This window comes from Macadamia integrifolia, chromosome 1 (assembly GCF_013358625.1).
Source record: "Macadamia integrifolia cultivar HAES 741 chromosome 1, SCU_Mint_v3, whole genome shotgun sequence".
In the NCBI taxonomy this organism is placed as follows: Eukaryota; Viridiplantae; Streptophyta; class Magnoliopsida; order Proteales; family Proteaceae; genus Macadamia; species Macadamia integrifolia.
This window is the reverse complement of record NC_056557.1, coordinates 30750405-30770660: the sequence shown is the minus strand read 5'-3', so window position 1 is coordinate 30770660 and position 20256 is coordinate 30750405. Positions and strand designations below refer to the sequence as shown.

At 38.3% G+C, this 20256-nt stretch overlaps 1 protein-coding gene across 7 annotated transcripts; it reads left to right on the top strand.

The window, feature by feature from the left end:
* Positions 1-311: 311 nt before the first annotated feature.
* Positions 312-17527, top strand: LOC122074454 (ecto-NOX disulfide-thiol exchanger 2-like). Of its 7 annotated transcripts, none has more exons than XM_042639321.1 (3): positions 312-2737; positions 3559-3689; positions 17037-17527. In XM_042639321.1, exons 1-2 carry the CDS (start codon positions 2078-2080, stop codon positions 3616-3618), a joined length of 720 nt encoding a protein of 239 aa, XP_042495255.1. In that variant the 5' UTR covers positions 312-2077; the 3' UTR covers positions 3619-3689; positions 17037-17527. The 7 variants fall into 7 exon arrangements, with proteins under 7 accessions (XP_042495255.1, XP_042495238.1, XP_042495209.1 ...); XM_042639304.1 differs by having other exon boundaries at positions 3516-3689; XM_042639275.1 differs by adding an exon at positions 12815-12897 and having other exon boundaries at positions 312-3689.
* The last annotated feature ends 2729 nt before the right edge of the window (positions 17528-20256 follow it).

Here is a 20256-nt window from a genome sequence, read left to right as displayed (position 1 = left end):
ATAGTAACTCTAGATATTTTATTTATAGAAGATATTTATAAGAGATATTTTGGGAGAGATTTCTAGAATTCTCCACTAAGGAGGTGGGAAGTTTCTAGTTTCCTCCCCAACCATTGGATGGAGGACATTTATAAATATCTTAACCATCCATTGTAACTTAGGGTGCCTATAAATAGGTGTTGCCTCATTTGGCAAAGGCACTCACCAAGGACCAACCAAGAGTGTTCAACCAAGCAAGTGAGTTCTCAAGCCTTGTACTTAAGAGTTCTTTAGTGCAATACAAGTTCATTCTTCCCAAACTCACTCTTGTGTTCACTTCTTCTCTTCCCAAATCCCTTAAGGACGGTGGTTAGGCTGACTTAGTGCTAGTGGGAGTGCTAAGTGCCGGCGCGGTTGCTTAGAAAGGTCTAAGGCGGTGACAAACTGCTAACCTTCTCGATAGCATACAAAATGAATCGTGAGACAAAGAACATCAAAGAAGAACACCAAGATCAAAGCAGTAATTGATCAATCAATGTGTTGAAGATATCTCAAGAATGAAGATTGATCGACGCATTGGAACAATCTCAAGTATCAAGAAAAGAAAGAAGACATGAAGAATATAATGTGTATACAATTGTATACACGCACACACTTGCATTACAATGTGCATTTAGAAGACCTTAGACAAATGACCAAAATGCCCCCAAAAGGTTCCCAAAATATTGGAAAAGGCAAACCAAGAAACATAGTCAAAACAGCCTCAAGAACCAATCTAGATTCACTTTTAGTGTAATCCAGATCAGAAGTCCCAATCCAAATTGCACTGTCTATCAAAAACTGACACACAGAGGCATCCGAATTCAGTAAGACTGAATCTGGATGGGATTCAAAAATTTGGATTAATCCGGATTGAAAAATCTCCAATCTGGAGATCTGGATCATGACAAAACTCAATCTCTCAATGGTCATATAACGACTATATTGAATCCAGATCAAGGATAGAGAAAAATAGATCCGTTGGAGGAGTTTCTTGTCCTCTTTTTAGTCATTCTTTTAGCTATAAATAACTTCTCTTAGGCATAGATTTAGACACCTCTTCACACAGCTATCTGAGCTATAATCAATCATTATTACTTCAAAAGAAAGAGAGATTGAGAAGAGATAATAGTTTCTGACATTCAAGTCATTGAGAAGCTTCAAAGTGCAACCAAGCTCATTCATTGCATTCATTCACTTGCACACTTACACAATAGTTTTTATTCTATACGGGTAACATTGTTCAACTCTTGTAATTTACATTTTCATTTACTTTTTTACTTTTGGTTCTCTTGTCGGTACTCAAGAGTGTATTGAGTTGCTCTTGCTTGGACTCAAGAGTGGGTTACACTTGACCCGAAAGTAAGACGTTATAAAAGCTTGTTTCTTGCCTGGTAAAAGAAATAACTAGTGAAAATCTCTCAAGAAGTATTGAGAGGAGTAGATGTAGATTTGGTTAGAAGTCAAACTACTATAAAAATCCTCGTGTCTTGACTTTTGATTTCATACATTAATTTCACATTTTGTCTAAATTAGAAAAAATTGAAAAATTGTCAAGTACTCTCGAGAAAAACCTATTCATCCCCTTCTAGGTGTTTTTAACAATTGGCATCAGAGCGGGAGCTCAAAACCGACTTAAAGATCCATGGCATCTCAACACCAACAAATTGAAGGTCTTAACACATCAAAACCTCCATATTTTAATGGTGAAGGTTTTACCTACTAAAAAAATCAATTCACAAACTTTGTTTGTTCTCATAGCTTGGATGTATGAGAGATATTTGAGGAAGGGCCATACAAAGTCTATAAGAAAGTAGGAGATGAAATTGTAGAAAAAGAAAAGAAAGAATGGACAGCTAAAGGCAAAATTAAAATTCAGTATAATTTCAAAGCTATTACATTCCTTCAATATGCACTAAGTGAGCAGGAATTTAATAGAACTTCAATGTGTGTGTCAGCCAAAGAAATGTGGGAGAAACTTATCGTGACTCACGAAGGAACTTTGAAAGTTAAGAAAGTAAACATTGGCTGACTCAGACATGAGTACGAAAGCTTTAGAATGCATAAGAATGAATCTATCTTTGTTATGTTTTCTCGTTTTACTAACATTGTGAACAAGTTGAAAGCCTTGAACAAAGATTACACTCAGGAGGAGAAAGTAATGAAGGTGCTACACTCATTGCCCAAGAAGAAATGGAGGCCAATGGTGACAGCCATCCAAAACACTCAAGATTTAGAAAACTTGAGCCTAGATGAACTCATGGGGATGCTACAAACTCATGAAGTAGAACTTCAAGATGATGATTTGGAAGAACAAGAAGAATCAAGAGAAACAAGAAAGAATGCAATAGCTCTTAAAATGACACACGGGTCAGATAAAGAGGAAAGTGAAGACGAACAAATACTACTCCTATCTCGTCACTTCCACAAGTTCTTAAAATCGAAGAAAGGAAGAAAACTCAACAAAGGACAACCCTCTAGAGATAATAAAGGTAAGAACTACTCCAATGAGAAATCTAATGAAGTAATTTGCTATGAATGTAGAAACTTGGGTCACATCAAACCCGATTGTCCAAATCTCTTAAAGGAAGAAAAGAAAAAGAAGGCCTACAAAGCCGAAGAAACTTGGGATGACTCATCCGATAGTAGTGATGAAGAATCGGGTGATGAACATACTTATCTCGTCTTGATGGCTGCATCTGATCAAGAAGAAGATAAGGTAAACTCCACAAACTTTGATAGTGTGAATTCTATTTGTGAAGAAAATATTGAATTTGATGAATTTTATGATGCTTTTCAAGAATTATATGAAAACAACAAAAAGATAGTGAAAGAGAAGAAGGCATTAGGAAAGCAAATAGATAATCTCCAATTTACCTTGAATGAGCTCACCACTTATGTGAGAGAGCAAGAAAATGAAATTAAAGGTCACTTGGAGACTATTGAAAAATTACAAAAAAAAAAAAAAAAAAAAAGATCTCTCACAAGGAAATGCCAAATTAACTTCAACCCTAAAAACCTTTACTACAGGTCAAAGAACCCTTGACACCCTATTGGGAACACCTCGAAGAGATGTTCACAACAAGGAAGGCCTTGGATACAAAGGATCCACCTCTAAATCCAAGGAAAAGGAAAAGACCAATCCACCTCTAAAGAAACCTCAAACCAATTATGCCTATAAATATGCAAGAAAATATAGTCATGATCCACAACGACCACAAAGGTTCTCAAAACCTCAAGGTCAACAGTTGAACCAATGGAATAGATATAATAGACCTTAAACATACAAATCAAATGATTATTACAATAATAGGTTCTATAAACCTCAACCACCAAGGAATAACACTAGAGCACCACACTATTTAAAAAATTCCCAATCCTATAGCAACCATACCCAAAACAAAACAAGGACCATATGGGTACCAAAAGGATTTTTTGACTCTAAATTCAATGGATCCAATTGGGGACCAATGCATTGTTGATTGTGTTTTTGATAGATATGCTTGAAGAGCAAAAGGATCTTAAATGGTATATTGACAGTGGCTGCTCCAAGCATATGACCGGAAACTCCAACTTATTCTCAAAAATCAAAAGGCATGATGGAGGATGGGTGACTTTTGGAGACAAAGGGAAAGGAAAAATCATTGGCAAGGGCTCTATCAACATAGGAGGTACCACTATATCTAATGTATGCTTAGTTGATGGTCTTGCTTACGACTTAATAAGTGTAAGTCAATTATACAAAAATGGATATATAGTAGAATTTAATGCTTCTCAATGCTTAGTGAAAAATGATAAACTTGATGTTGTCTTGAATGGCATTAAAAGAAATAACATCTACACTTGTGTGTTTGATAATGCTAGTAGTATATGCCTTGCATCAAAACATGAAGGCTATCAACTTTGGCATAGAAAACTAGGCCATGTCAACACAAAAACTCTGAGACAAATTGCTTCTAAAAATCTAGAAAGAAATATGCCTAAACTAAATTTTGAAAATAAATTGTTTTGTGATGCATGTCAAAAGAGCAAACAAGTAAAAGCCTCACATAAGTCTAAACAGTAGTATCAACCTCAAGACCTCTTCAACTACTCCACATGGATTTATTTTGGCCAATCTCAACCTCTAGTCTAGGTGGAAAACAATACACTCTAGTAGTAATATATGATTACTCTAGATACACTTCAACTTTATTCATTAAACATAAAGATAATGCTTTCGGTGAGTTTCTCACTCTAAGTAAAAGGTTTCAAAACCAAAAGGATTGTCTAATCACCAATATTAGAACCGATCATAGTGGAGACTTTGATAATCTATCACAATTTGGTAAACTCTATGAAGAACATGGAATTACTCATGAGTTCTCACCTCCTACAACTCCTCAATCAAACGGAGTTGTAGAAAGAAAGAATAAATCAATAAAAGAAACTGCAAGAACCATGATCCTGGAGTATTCACTTCCAAAATATTTTTGGGCTGAAGCCGTTAATATGGCATGTTATGTCCTCAATAAAGTAATAATAAGAAAAATACTAAATAAGACTCCATATGAACTCTATTTTGACAAAAGATCTAAGGTTGACTATTTCCAAGTAATTGGATGTAAATGCTACATCTTAAACATTAAAGATCACATAGGAAAATTTGACTCTAAAGCAGATAAAGGCATCTTCCTTGGCTACTCAAAAAATAGTAGAGCTTATAGGGTGTTCAACAAAAGAACACTTGTGGTAGAAGAATCAATAAATGTAAAATTTGATGAATCTACCAAGCATAATATACAAGCAACCTTCAAATGAAGATGAGGATGAAGATGAAGTACAAGAAATAAGGAAAAAAATTGAAAGCATATCAACACAAGAAACATTAGAAGAAGAAAACAATGAGTTACCCAAAGAAGTCAAAACAATTAAAGATCACCCTATCGAACAAGTCATAGGTGATTTAAACAAAGGGGTACAAACAAGATCAAGAAATCAACATGCTAGTAATAGTGCATTCATATCAACTATTGAATCTAAAAATATCCAAGAAGCATTAATGGATAGTGATTGGATTATTACTATGCAAGAGGAACTTAACCAATTTGAAAGAAATAGTGTATGGGACTTAGTTCCCAAACCAAAAGACAAAACAATCATTGGAGAAAAATGGGTATTCCGAAACAAATTAGATGAAAAAGGAGAAACCATTTGAAACAAAGCTAGACTTGTAGTAAAAGGATACAATCAAAAAGAAGGAATTGATTTTGATGAAACATATGCTCCAGTCGCAAGATTAGAATCCATAAGAATGTTGCTTGCTTTTGATTGTCATAAAAATTTCAAGCTGTATCAAATGGATGTCAAAAGTGCATTCTTAAATGGTGTCATTAGTGAAGAAGTATATGTGGCACAACCTCCAGGATTTGAAAATCCAAAACTTCCCAATCATGTATATGAGCTTAAAAAAGCTTTCTATGGCCTCAAGCAAGCTCCAAGAGCTTGGTATGAAAGGTTGAGTAAGTTCTTACTTAATACCGGCTACACCATGGGAAAAGTGGATACCACATTATTCATAAAGTACAAAAACAAAAACATGATTATTGTCCAAATATATGTGGATAATATTATTCTTGGTTCCACTAATGAAGCAATGTGTGATGAATTTAGCAAATGTATGAGTAAAGAATTTGAAATGAGTATGATGCGTGAATTAACCTTTTTCCTAGGGTTTCAAATCAAACAAAATGAAAATGGAATCTTTATATGCCAAACAAAATACATAAGAGATCTCCTAAAGAAATTTGGCTTAGAAAGTCAAAAATCCTCTCCTACACCCATGAGCACCTCATTATCACTATCTAAGGATGAAGACAGTCCTTCAGTCGATGCTACACACTATCGGGGCATGATAGGAAGTCATCTCTATCTGACTGCAAGTCGCCCGGATATTATGTTCAGTGTTTATGCTTGTGCACGATACCAAGCCAATCCTAAAAAATCCCATTTGAGTGCCGTAAAACGCATTTTCAAATATCTAAAAGGCACATCAAACTTAGGATTATGGTATCCTATGGATAATGAATTCCATATCATTAGCTACTCTGATGCCGACTTTGCTGGTTGTCACATTGACTGAAAGAGCACCAGTGGAACTTGTCACTTCCTAGGATCATGCCTACTCTCATGGTTCAGTAAGAAATAGAACTCAATTGCCTTATCAACCACTGAAGCTAAGTACATTGAGGCAGCATGATCTTGTGCACAAATTCTTTGGATGAGACAAACCTAGGACTATGGAACTTACTTTAACTCATCCCTTATCTTCTATGATAGTACAAGTGCCATCAATCTAAGTAAGAATCCAATCTTACATTCTCGTTCCAAACACATTAATGTGTGCCATCACTTCCTTAGGGACAATGTCCAAAAAGGAGAAGTGTCACTTGAGCATATTGACACAACCAAACAAGTGGCAGATATTCTTACAAAGCCACTAAGTGAACAAAGGTTTTGTGAGTTACGGGGAGGACTCAATGTCATAGACCCATTTGAATAGGGTTATAGGGAGAAAATGACCCAAGCCACCAAAATTTCAAACCCAAAACTCAAAATTTTGATAAAAATAAAAAACAGGGCTAATCCGGATCTCCAAATCAGAGAACTCAAGATCCGGATCTCCAGATCTGCCCGAGAGTGAATAAAATCCCTATTTGGGCTGATTTTGTTTTACTCCTATTCCTCTTCTCCCTCCGTTTCTTTCTTCCCAAAACCCTAGTAGCCTCATTTCGACCATAACCCTTCCTATTCCCCTCAAAAATATCACTCCACTATACATCCTAGTGAAGAGTTCATCACTCCCTTGCCAAGGAAAGGGAAAGCCTCTTCTTCCCATGCTCAAGATGAACTAACAGTTCCTCGAAGACCTCGTACGTCTCCACAGTTTGTGAGTGAACAAGCACGAGCAAATTGAGAAATCTTTCTCCAAAGAAAGATTGAACTTGGAAGAGAGGTAAATCTGTCATCCTTTGCTAACTATGGTTTGCCTGCTAGTCTGTCTATAGTTGGTTGTGACAACCTTTTCGCTCTTCCCTATCTATGTTTTCCTCGTCTAGCTCGAGAGTTTTATTACATCCTCACCTGCACTGGAGCGGCTGAGGAGCTTACCATTCATTCCCAAGTAAATAGAATACCCATACAATTCAAGGTAGCTGAATTAGCACAAATCTTGGGTATCAGTAACCGTGGTCCCTGTCGATTTTGGAAACTTAAGGACCACTTTATTCCTCTCATTGCTCCCTTAACTAAAGATCAAATTTACCAACGTATTGTTGAACCAGCTAGATACACTACTGTTCTGAAACCTCAGACTAAGGATCTTGTTCCCATAGCTCAAGACATAAACTGGATAATTGATGACTGTATCATTCCTAAGGGAGGCTATAGGAAAGATGTTCTGTCTACCTCAGCATATCTGATTTATTGCATTCTACAATGCTATGAAACAAATATTCCTTACATGCTCATGCGTCATATGATCACTATCATTCCCTACAATAAAATGCGACTTCCATATGGTCGTCTTCTTGGGACAGTCTTTCATCATTTCAACATTCCTCGCTCTAGTGATGCAATTATTGACAATCCAAATCCAATCCATGCAATTGCCTTCAAACCTATAAGATAGGAAATAGAGGTTGCCCAAATAGATGATGTTGATGAGGAACATCCACATGATAATGATGAAGACCATGATGAGCATAATGATGGATATCATGAGCATTATGAACCTATTGCCCTTGAGGAGACTATTCCCACTCAATCAGGAGAATCATCTGCCGATTGGACCACTCAACCGATGCACCTTGAGCAGAACTTCTCCTCACTTAAGATGAATGTTGATCAACAATTCAAGACTACACATGACAAGATTGACGATCTTTGATCCTACTTGGAGCATATGGCACGGCATATGGGAACACCACCTTCTTCTCCTCCCCATACTTAAGATCTACTTTATCTTTTAAAACTATTTCTCAGACATGGTTGTTTAAATTTGAGTAGTTTTCTGGATTTCTGAATTTTGATGAATGTTGTGATAATCATTGGCTCAACTGACCTATGTTATTTATCAACTTTACTGTTTATGATGCCTCTATGTCTTTCATATAGCACATATAAAGGAGGAGCCATCTAATTAAAGAGGAGCTCGTTTCAAGCGGGAGCTCGTCTCAAGGGGGAGCTTGGCTACGCTACCTCTTCCCACTTTTTGTTAATGCACAAAGGGGGAGAGAACGCATATAAATGCAGCATATGAATTCCATATGGGGGAAAGGGTAGTATTGATGCATATGTAAGAGGGAAATAATAAATGATATAGTAGCTTGTCTTATTTTTCTTACATATTATATGCATCATAATGCATTGCTTGTCATCACCAAAAAGGAGGAGATTGTTGGGAAAATCCCTCCTCCACACTCATGTTTTGGTGATAACAAACAAAGAGTGCAGCTTCTAACCTTCTCGAAAACATACTAAATGAATCGTGAGATGAAGAACATCAAAGAAGAACACTAAGATCAAAGCAGCAATTGATCAATTAATACGTAGGAGATATCTCAAGAATGAAGATCGATCGACTCATTGGAACAGTCGCAAGTATCAAGAAAAGAAAGAAGACATGAAGAATACAATATGCATACAATTATAAACACGCACACAATTGCATATGCATTACAATGTGCATTTAGAAGACCTTAGGAAAATGACCAAAATGTCCCCAAAAGATTCCCAAAAGATTAGAAAAATGTAGACCAAGAAACACAGTCAAAACAGCCTTAAGAACCAATCCGGATTCACTTTCAGTGTAATCCAAATCAGGAGTCCCAATCTGGATTGGGAATCTGGATTGCACTGTCTGTCAGAAACTAACACACAGAGGCATTTGGATTCAGTAGGTGGGATCTGAAAATCCAGATTAATCCGGATTGAAAAACTCCAATCGAGAGATCCGGTCATGACAAAACTCAATCTCTCAATGGTCATATAATGGCTATATTGAATCCGGATTAAGGATCCGGATCCGGATCAGAGAAAAATTGATCCATTGGAGGAGTTTCTTGTCCTCTTCTCAGTCATTCTTTTGGCTTTAAATACCCTCTCTTAGGCACGAATTTAAACACTTCTTCACACAACCATCTGAGCTATAAGAAATCATTATTACTTCAAAAGAAAGAGAGATTGAGAAGAGATAATAGCTTCAAACATTCAAGTCATTGAGAAGCTTCATAGTGCAACCAAGCTAATTCATTGCATTCATCGACTTGCACACTTACACAAGAGTTTTTATTCTATACGGGTAACATTGTTCAACTCTTGTAATTTACATTTTCATTTACTTTTCTACTTTTGGTTCTCTTGGGTACTCAAGAGTGTATTGAGTTGCTATTGCTTGGACTCAAGAGTGGGTTAAACTTGACCCAAAACTAAGATGTTGTAAAGGCTTGTTTCTTACCCAGTAAAAACAATAACTAGTGGAAATCTCTCAAGGGGTATTGAGAGAAGTAGATGTAGACTTGGTTAGAAGTCAAACTACTATAAAAATCCTCGTGTCTTGACTTTTGATTTCATTCATTAATTCTGCATTTTGTCTAAATTAGAATAAATCGAAAAATTATCAAGTACTCTCGAGAAAAACCTATTCACCCCCCTCTAGGTGTTTCTAATAGGTTGCACACCCCAGGTTCACTGGGAAGGTAAAAAACACTAACCCAATCTTGTGAATTGAGCTAGGGTAGGAATCGACAAGGGTTAGCGTTAGTCTAAAAAGGAAATTGGGAAAGGGAGATTGTCTGTGGGACCTCAATATAGTCTTCCACAGCAAAAGCTCCATCTGTGAAACCCAAATTGGAAATCGAATGGTTGTTGGACTATCCCAAAAACCCTAAAACCTAGGGCTTTACATAACTAAATGAAAATTGATCACATATGGTTCCAATTTTGCCCAGGGACAAGAAGAAAATTTAGTTTACCCTCCCAGGGAGAAAATTGGGTAAATTGAGACCCAAATTGACCCAAGATAGTGCTTAGAGACCCAAATTGAATTGAGAAACTAGTTTCTAAGGTGTAGAAGTTTAAAATGAAGAGGGTGCACTGTGATTTATGTACTGGAACTACCCAACACAACTCTACCAAGAAGAAGTAGGGCTGCTGGGCTGTAAAAGCCTATTCTGCTAGGCTAACCGGCCGGCCAGTTAGGGCCTGACACAATAGGGATGTTAAGGGCATTTTAATATTAAATGGCCTGTGACCTAACCTATCCAGAAATGGTTATGCAACATAAGGGCATGAATTATAACCTAAATAGGGAAGAAAATGCAATAGAGGGTGTTGAGTTGTGAAATATCAGTATTGCCCTTACCAGTGCTTGGGATCCTATCCAAGTATATTCACAAGTCAGGGTCAATGCAGACATATCCAACAAGGGAATTATGAGTTAAGAATTTGGAGGTCCAATTCAGTGTACTAAGAGTAAGTCCCCAATGACAGTGTAGGTTAGGTGAATGACCTACACAGACTCAAGAAAGCTAGACTGGTATATTAGCTTAGTCAACTAGAATGGAATATTGACTTGAGGCCAGTGTGCTTCTTATCAGCAGAGTAAGGAATCTGGAATACAAATCCAAATGTGATTTGAAAAATAAGATTGTAAAAGGTTAATACCAAGTAAATTTATCTAAATGTAAAATGTTTACTTAGGAACCTGCAATGTACCCACTGAGGACATGCATGATCAGGAATTTATCGAAAGGACACTAGATTCGGGAATTCAGGTGAGTGGGTGTTTGGTTTGTTTTATGGCGTGTTTCTTGTATGTTTTGGTTTTGTTTGCACATGTGGATGTGGTGAAATTCTGTGTTATGGATTTATTTTATACAAAATTATATAATTTCACATGATGCATGTTTTACTAACTTGGATGTGATTGAAGTTTGTGGATGGATAGTGTGATGATGGATTTACTAGTAGTAGTAGAAATATTGTGGCCGAGGTTCTGTTTGGTGCCGTGGGCTCAGAGGTTAGTTTTATATCTACAGCCATAGATGGTGTGATCGAGATTTTTGGGTGATTATTGTGATAGTGTATGGTAGTGGGTGTAATATTAACTGTCTATGGCATGGTATGGCCGAGGTTTTGTTCGGTACCATGGGCTCAAAGATCAGTGTTACATCTATTGCCATAGTTGGATGTGATGGAATGTTATGATTGTGTTAGGTGCATGTAGATGCATATGGTTAGGCTCACACCCCTAGTGTTATAACCCCTTGCCAATAAGGGGTAAGGTATTGGTTAATCCCACTCAGTGGTAAGTTGTGTAGGACTACTATGCCTAGATACGACATACTGTATCTTCAGAGGGCATAGCATGGTACGGCGTACTGTACATATGGCTATCGGACACATGGGGGACTGAGGCTCTGACCAAGACCATGTTTTCAGGGGTTGCTATTTAGGGGTTAGCTAGGGGACTGAGGCTCTGACATGGACTGACTGACTCCTGCTTGCAACGAGCTTGTATTCCTGAGGCCCAATGTACAGGGTAGAGAATGCCACCTACGTTGCTTATAACATTTATACCCATAATTATTGAGACTTAGTAATTAAAATGGAAGTTCATAGATTAATAAATGAATCATGTGGATCTTGCATATGGAGTATGTGGTATTATATTGTGAGCTTGTGTTGGAATTCATGATTTGTATGTGTGTGCTTGAATGCTCACTCCTCACTGAGCTTTGTAGCTCACCCCCGTTGATATCTTCTTTTTTAGATATTGGAATTGGAGCTTTGGCAAGGCAGAAACAGTTCGGACATGCATGTGTAATTAATGGACACTAGCTAGGACATATGATAAAAGTAATGTTGTATGGATATATTATTGCAAATTTATTGTAAGGTTGTAAATATTTGTATTACTTATGAATGGGTTAGTAGATCTGTGATTATAATATTTGATGTCACAATAGTTTGGTCACCACACTTATTTATGTTTTATGGATCTTATATGGGTACTCAGATTTATTAGTTGACTCGTAAGGTGGGTTTTAGTTACTACAATACATCTGTGATCCTGGGTATAGTCAGGTTGATTGGTTGAGAATCCAGGGCCGCATACCTTAGCCATATTTGGGGTAGGAGGTAGATGCTACTTCCTCCACCACTCCCTTTTCTTCATTTGAGCTAGTGACCTTGAGCATGGGAAGTGAATCACCTGTTTGTAGGGGTGAGCCTTGACCCGGCACCTTCTGAAGCTCGGGTGAGTGTTCATTTCACTCTCCCATATGATTGCCGAGCTTAAACCAAGCTGGATGAGCTCCGGTAAATCTTATGGCCAAATGTGTAGCTAGGGTTTCAACCGTTCAATTGTCGTATCTCATAAATGGCTCGGCAAAATCAAAACTTCTTTAGCCTAAAATGGAGGTGGGGAGGTCCCCTGTAAATTCCATAGAAGAAATCCTGACAATCGGGCATGAGCTGAAAAACCTCAAATGAGGTGGACTGTTGCTGTATTCCCACCAGAAACAGCCTGGGCAGGATCGGTGGTATATTTCCAGTGAAGTCTAGGCTCTTAGGAAGCCTCTGCCAAGGCCATGGGAAACACCCCTGATATTTTTGGTGGATTTTTGGCATGTTTTCAGTGATATGTCCAGTGCTATAACAAATTTGACAGTGTTTGTACCCTTTGAGGCAGCCTTTGTGGGTCCCCCTTTACTGTTCCTGACACGTATTGATGTCCACTTACCTTTGTACATAGGACAGAGACACACGTACAACGTGACCACAAATGAGTGATCCCCGGAAGCATACTCTGGACTCTTCTATCCATGTACAACCGAGGTGAGAGATGGTTGATTGTATTTGTTTGGAATGTTTAATACTATAGAATTTCTCACATGTGATAGGAAATTTACATGATTAATCAATTGTTGATATTACCATGATGAATTTATGACATGTTATTTATGATGAATCATTATGTTTATGAATTGTGGAACTTGGATATGTGATGTATGTTGAGATGTGTGATGGGATCTAGTGTGGTCGAGGTGGTTCCGGTACCATGATCGCCAAGTGGATGTTGCATTCATGCATTGTATATGTGCATTGGAGTAGATATAATCATGGATTGCACTTTGAGGCCGATGGTGATTCTAGTATCGTGCACTCTGGGACTGTACTTGGAAATGGGTATGCTTTATGGCCGATGGTAATTTCGATTTTGTGTAGCCTATACTCAAACTGCTTGTATGCTAGATAGGCTTAGAAATGGATGCGATGTGGCCGTTGGTTGATTTCGGTATTGTATTCCATACTAACTGTATCATTATGCAAGGCATGTGGTATATTGTGGTTATGTGACATTCCCTATGCTACGTCCCCTTACTAACAGGGGTAAGGTGTTGGATAACCCAATTGTGGTATGTTCGATGAACCTTTTTGGAATGTCACACCCATGGTATGATGTGATTATTGCCAGAGGCGGGAATTAGTCTAGCATGGCCGATGGTGATTCTGGTGCCATGACTGCCAGGAGAGGGTTATCATTGGCTTACTGGGTGACTGATGGTCGCATTCCAGGACCGACAGGCTCCTAATCACGACTAGGGTTTGTATCACTGGGTGACCAATGTGTGAATTCTGGGACTAGGGATACAACCTAATGTGTCGTAGTAGCATGAACCTGACTTAGTTGTATGATAGGTGGTTTAATAATCAAATGGATTGCATCATTCGCATCATGAACTATGTGTTTACTTTCTATACTCATGTCATTATGGATTATGTATGTCTATATGTGTAAATGACCCCACCCCTCACTGAGCTAGTTGGAAGCTCATCCCATGTGTATGGTTCTTTTTGAATGATGATGTAGATATCGTAGTACTGCTGGGGTACGACTCTACTCCCTCCGGACCTGAGTACGGAGTGACCGACTGGTGGATGCCAGAAGCTGAGGAGCATGACCAGGACTATGCCTGTGACACCTATGCCTATTTGGCACCTTGAGAGGCTTGGTGTCTTTTGTTGTTTTGATACCAAATTGTTTAATGGTATTCTTATTTGGAGTATGATATGTAAGTCAAGGATATGAAATTGAATTAACTCAATTATGGATATATATATTAACATTAGATGTTCCCCACTTCAATTATATTCCACTATATTATATACTCTGATTTCAATACAATTATTCTTGTGGTTCGACATTGTGTGGTTGTGAATGTTAAGGTACTGCTATCAGAGATCTTGGTAGAGGTGTAAGACGGGTAAAGTCTTACCCGTCTTACTCACATTGTTGGTATTCCCATCACGAGCATTGGGGTGTGACAGCTTGGTATTAGAACGAGATGCTTTGCCTTATCTCACAACCTACCCGAACCTTGATTTCTTGGGGATTAAGATTAAAATAAAAATTTCAAGACAACTAATAATAGAATTGCACCAATTAGGAGACAAGTGTAGGTGCGAAAGCCATTTCATTATAATAAGAATATGAATACATAAGCTTACACCACTTTTCTAAATAAAAGGTACCAAAAGCAAGGAAATCCTAAACTAGCCTAAATCTGTAGGAATTTAAATTTAACATAAGCAAATAACAGAAATAAAAGTGCATCACTACTCCTAACACATCACAATTGAAAACAAAGCCAGTTGAGCTAGAAAACATAAAACAGGGAAATCCTAAAAATACTATGGTACCATAGGCCACTACTCCTGTTGCTCAATCTGATGCTGCTCCTGGTCCTAGCCCTAGCCTTGGTTCTGACTTTGACCCTATGCTCCAGACCCTGGCATAGGAACCCCAAAGTATAGGACCATCTCCTGCATATGTGTCTTAATGGTGGCAACCCGACCATCAAGGAGATAGTAACTTCTATCTACTCTCTCTATATGGTTATCCATCCTCCTCAGGATGTTGTTGGTCGCATCCGGATGAGCCATCACATCATTCATTCCGTAAGGCCCTGGAAGAAGAAGCCACTGTAGTCCCCATAGTCCTTGGGGGGCAGTGGAGATACCTCTGCAGTAGGAATACCATGCTGGACAGGTGGATTAGCACCCTCTTGATCTCCCTCTTGATCCTCCTCCTGATCATCTCCATTACCACCTCCCTACTGGTCCTCTACCTCCATGGGTTGTTGTCCTTCTTCTTCATCCTCAGTCACCTTGTCCATGTTGAGGGTCATCTTCTTCAAGGACTCTTGGTTGAAGTTAATGACATCAACCCCCAGACCCTCCTCATCCTCCAACTCCACCCCAAAGTGGCTGAACACTATGGTCAGTAACTTACTGTAACAGAGATTTCTAGCCCTGTGTTCTTCAGTTTTCACTACTATGGTCCACATCAGTAGGTAGGGAAGATGGAGTGGCAACCCTATATAGGCATAGTAGGTGGCATATGCCTGTAATATGGACACCTCATTATAGTGTCCACTTGTGGGGAGGACATTCAACTGAATCATTGCACAAACCACCTTGGGGGTAGCACGGTAGTTGATAGTACGGTGCCACCCAAAGGCCTCCTTTATGAGCATGTGGTCCATCTCCGCATGGACGTTGAGGTTCTAAAATTCATAGGATAAGGTCTTAGGAGGTCAGTAGGCTAATGCCACCTAATTGGAATCCTCAGAATTATGACTAACTCCATCATATTGAATGAGATATCAAAACCCTTCACCCTTGAGGTGATCCTCATGCCCTCAGTGCCACGATTCTCGCATAGGAGGTTATAGTAAAAGTACCTCACAAGCCGGGGATAGTACAACCTATCTGGCTTCAATATACGGTACACCCTAGAGCATCAAAAAGTTGATGGATATGGAACCGTGAGAAGTCCTTCACATGCACATATTTATTGGGATCGACATTTCGGTATTCGAAGACTTCCCAACGGTCCTGCTCGATCAAGGAACAAAACCAATAGTGATCATATTGCTCCTCTACAGGGAGAGCCCATTGTTCTTGAGTGGCGGCATGATGGGGAAGAGCATGACATCCAAACATGATCACAAAAGACTAGTACCTAGGGTTTTGGAAATTTAAAACCTAGGTTAGAGAAGAAGAAGAAACCAAAAACCTTGAAAACTAGGTTGAAAGGGGTGAGAAACTTACTGGGAGTGCGTAGACGGCGGCAATCAGTTGCTAAGTCACTTGTAGAAGGTGGGGAATGGCTGAGGCAAGCTTCCTTGGCTGCTTCTCCTTCTTTCCCCAAGTTAGAATAGGGTTTTGTGAAAGAATGGGCCGCCTCTGTTTATATAGTTTCCCATTCCACCAGAAACAAGGACACTAGAAACACTGGAGTACAATCCTGTGGACTGTTTTTGCTAAACATATTTGGGATTTTTAGCCTCTGTTTAGTCCACCGGACACATGACTGATATTTACGGTGGATTTCCCCCTATTTCTGGTGACTTCCCTCATTATTTCCTGTGAACAGTATAGATTTAAATTGGATTTTTATTTGGTTTCCTTATTTAATTGTGCACTCCCTTTTACGCATGTACTCGATGTTGACATCATGTGGGACCCCTTCCTATGTATGTTTAACCTTACCATGCTACTTGTTCATACATGTGTGACTAATGAGGATTTCTCAATAGGAATCATGTCGTACAAGAACACCCGATCCTGATCCAATGCGTCGCCTCCCGCTTCCCCTATCCAGAATTGAGGTAGACCACCCAATGTACCAAGGGCCCTCCCATCCTCACGGCCCAAGATTTTGCCTCCATAATGGGAAACATGATACAAGGAATGGAAGAACAATAAGCCCAATTTATGGCTGGATCCAAGCAGCTATAAGAGCCTGAAATGCACCAATCGTACCCCCTACTCCACCGATACTAGCCCCGATACCCACTGATCCGATGATTAAACAGTATTTTATACATCAATGACCATTATAATTGAGCATTTTGATTCTAGATCAATGATAAAATTGACTACATAATGTATTTTTCTCACATTTGCAGGTTATAGGATCATGCACAAAAAAGATGCTAAATGGGAGGATCCAATGCAATCTAGACACTGGTTTACCCATGGATCGATTCACATGTGGTCAAGGGCAGGATGGAAAGAAGTTTTACTGAAGTAATTAAGGGAAAATGAGGAATTTCACTTCAATTTAGAAGTTTGACGAAGAGATTGAGCAACGAAGAAGAATCAGACACGCGAGGACTTGTGTAAGTGTATGGGCATAATGGTAATTTTGAAAGATGAGGAGTTCGTCAAAACATATTGGATATTAGGCTCGTTGCATTCATAATTTAAGATGATGCATCTTTAATTCTCGGTTCAAGTCTTTCCAAGGTCAGGATGGAGAGATATAGCCCAAAAACCATTTTGGGCTAAGCTAGAATTTAAGTTGAATTTTAGAATTTTAAAAAATTAACTATATTATCTCTCTCCTCTCTCCTATATGTAACTCTCTATTTCCAAATCCTATTGCCTCTTACTTTCATTCTTTCTTTCCCTCTTTCTTTTACAAGTATCTTTCTCTTTCCTACTTGGTTTCTAACTCTCCACTTCCTTATCTTACAATTTTCTCTCCCATTCCTAAACTAGTTCTAACACACTCTCCTTTAGGGGTGTCAATAAGTCGGGTTGGGTTGGGTTTTAAAAAATCCAGCCCAACCCTAAGGTCTTTTTAACTTAACCCAAGCCTAGCCCAGCCCTAGTTCGGGCTGCGATATCTCAACCCAGGCCCAATCCTATCGGGTTAGCCCAACCCAACCCAACTCTGATGGACCCTGATTGGGCCAGGTTTAAGCCAATCTAGTCCAACTTAATACTATCGATTACTTGGTTGCTTAATCTTGAGGCATTGCAGAGGCTAAAGACCAAAGTTTTCTTAAATGTGAAGATTGTGGAAAATGAAAAACCTTTTTCTATAAGTACTCATTAATAATTATTAGCATATTTATATGATTACATACTTAATACATATGATTGGGTTGAAACCTCAACCCCGGCCCAACCCAACCTTGCCTCGGGCCTGAAAATCTCAACCCTATGGGCTAAAATCTCCGCCCAAGCCTTATTTGGGCTAAGGGCGAGCTAGGGCTTGTTTGGGTTGACCGGGGTTTTTTGAAACCCCTACTCTCCTTATGCTATAGGGACCTAATTCACAACTTGAGAACCACAAAATTTTTAGAGATCTTTTCCTTTTCTCTTGAGTTGCAAGCAAAGATTGAAGTTGAAGTTGAAGTTGAAGTTTGAAGTTTGAAGTTTGAAGTACTTAAGCTTGGATTTTGCAGTACATATTCAATAAAGTACTTCTTTTTATTTTTTATTTTTTAATTTCAGATTAAATTTCATTTAATGTCTTATCCATCTTCTAGTTGTTCTTCATCTTTTTTCATCCCCATGGTTAACTAAATCCTGCAACTTAGGGATTGAATGAAACTATGAGATGAAAAGCAACTTATAAGCAATTGATGCCCGTTGTCTTAATTCCATGTAACAAAAACCCTATTGCAAAGTCAAAATTATGTATGCCATTGATTATCATTCGTATGCATAATTGCCAACTTCCAATACGGTCTTGCTTATAATCCAATGCTATGTATGTGTTGAATAACTCATGGGATATATTAGATTTAAAAATCCATATTTCCTATTGACCTATTCAAGCATGCGATATAGGGCTAGATTGTTTTTAGATTGTTCTTAAATCTAATGGTGGATTTTAATTCCTAAGTGCTTCCCCACATCATAATTTCACATCTCTCTAATGCTTACATAATTTTAGGTTCATTAACTCATTCTAATTTAATCTTAGGTCCACTTTATTATTGCATGTTTAATTTAACTCCACAGTTAATTCTTGTCTTTCACCATTGTTAGTTTAGTTTACTTTAATTTGTGACACCCTATTAGTTAGTACATTCTGCCTAGGTTGGAACTAAATTTTTCATAGAGCTCACCTCCTTGTGATTGACCCGTAGCTATACACGACTTGTGTGCTTATGGTATTACTTTATTATTCAATCAAGTTTTTGGCATCGTTGCCAGGGAGGCAATGCCTTTGTGTTTAGTGTTAGACTGATTCAGAGTGTCTTTATTTTCTATTATAGTTTACACTAAGTAAAAAAATAGTTTAAATTTAGGATTCATCTTTGTGTTGTGCAGTGTATGATTGTTTGGTCTAGAAACTCTAAAGATACTTTAGAGCGTATAAAATTACACAACATGGCTGAAGAAATATCCAAAACCCTTAGGGACAGATTCTACCCTACTCGAGCAGCACAACCTTCATGTATTCAATTGCCCGCTGCCCAAGGTACTAACTATATGCTTAAATCTCAATTCATTACCATGTTACCACATTTCATGGTTTGCCATTGTTTGAGATTTAAAAGTAACCACAAGGGTATGGATCAGAGTAGCTGTCACACCCCGTTCATATAGAACCGGACCGGTGACCGGGTTACCTCTTGGTAACCCAAAACTACTGGGATCATCTGATACAGTAACCACAACACAGCATGCCACATCAATTGGAAATATAATTAATTAATTCAGTGGAAGACTTGTCATATATATATATATATAGTTCTAAATTCTCCACTTACTCTTGATACCCAAATTGTTATACATAATATATTTACATGTGGGCCCGTAGGTATGATATTTATACAAGAAATAACAATTTAAATATCTAGAGCACAAAAAGGGGAATACATCAAAAGAATTAAAAGGAATAGTGTGTTTGGCGTTAGCTATTGTTGCCCCGCAGCGCAGCCCTCACACGGGCACCCGGTACCATGCCCAAATCCCTCTAAGACCCACCAATCTCAGAATGAAATTTCATCAGTGGGCCCTGGCTCTTGTTCCTTTACTGAAAAACCTGCAAAATCATCTAAAAAAGTATGTACACAAGGATTGAGCTCACTAGCTCAGTAAATGGAAAGAAAGATGCATACAAGCAATCACATTTCAAATGATCCTATATTCACGAGATTTATTTTAGGCTTATCCACCTAAGCAATATCACTAAGTCATAGGTTATGTGCTACTCACAACCACAGTGCATGTATACCCTAGGTACGAGATACACCCATAGGGTTGTCGAAGAGGGCTGGCCATGAGTACTCAAAAAAGTAAATTGTGGCCAAACCACAATAGAAAAGTAAATCATGGCTAAACCATAGTAGAAAAGTAAATCATGGCCGAACCATAGTAGAAAAT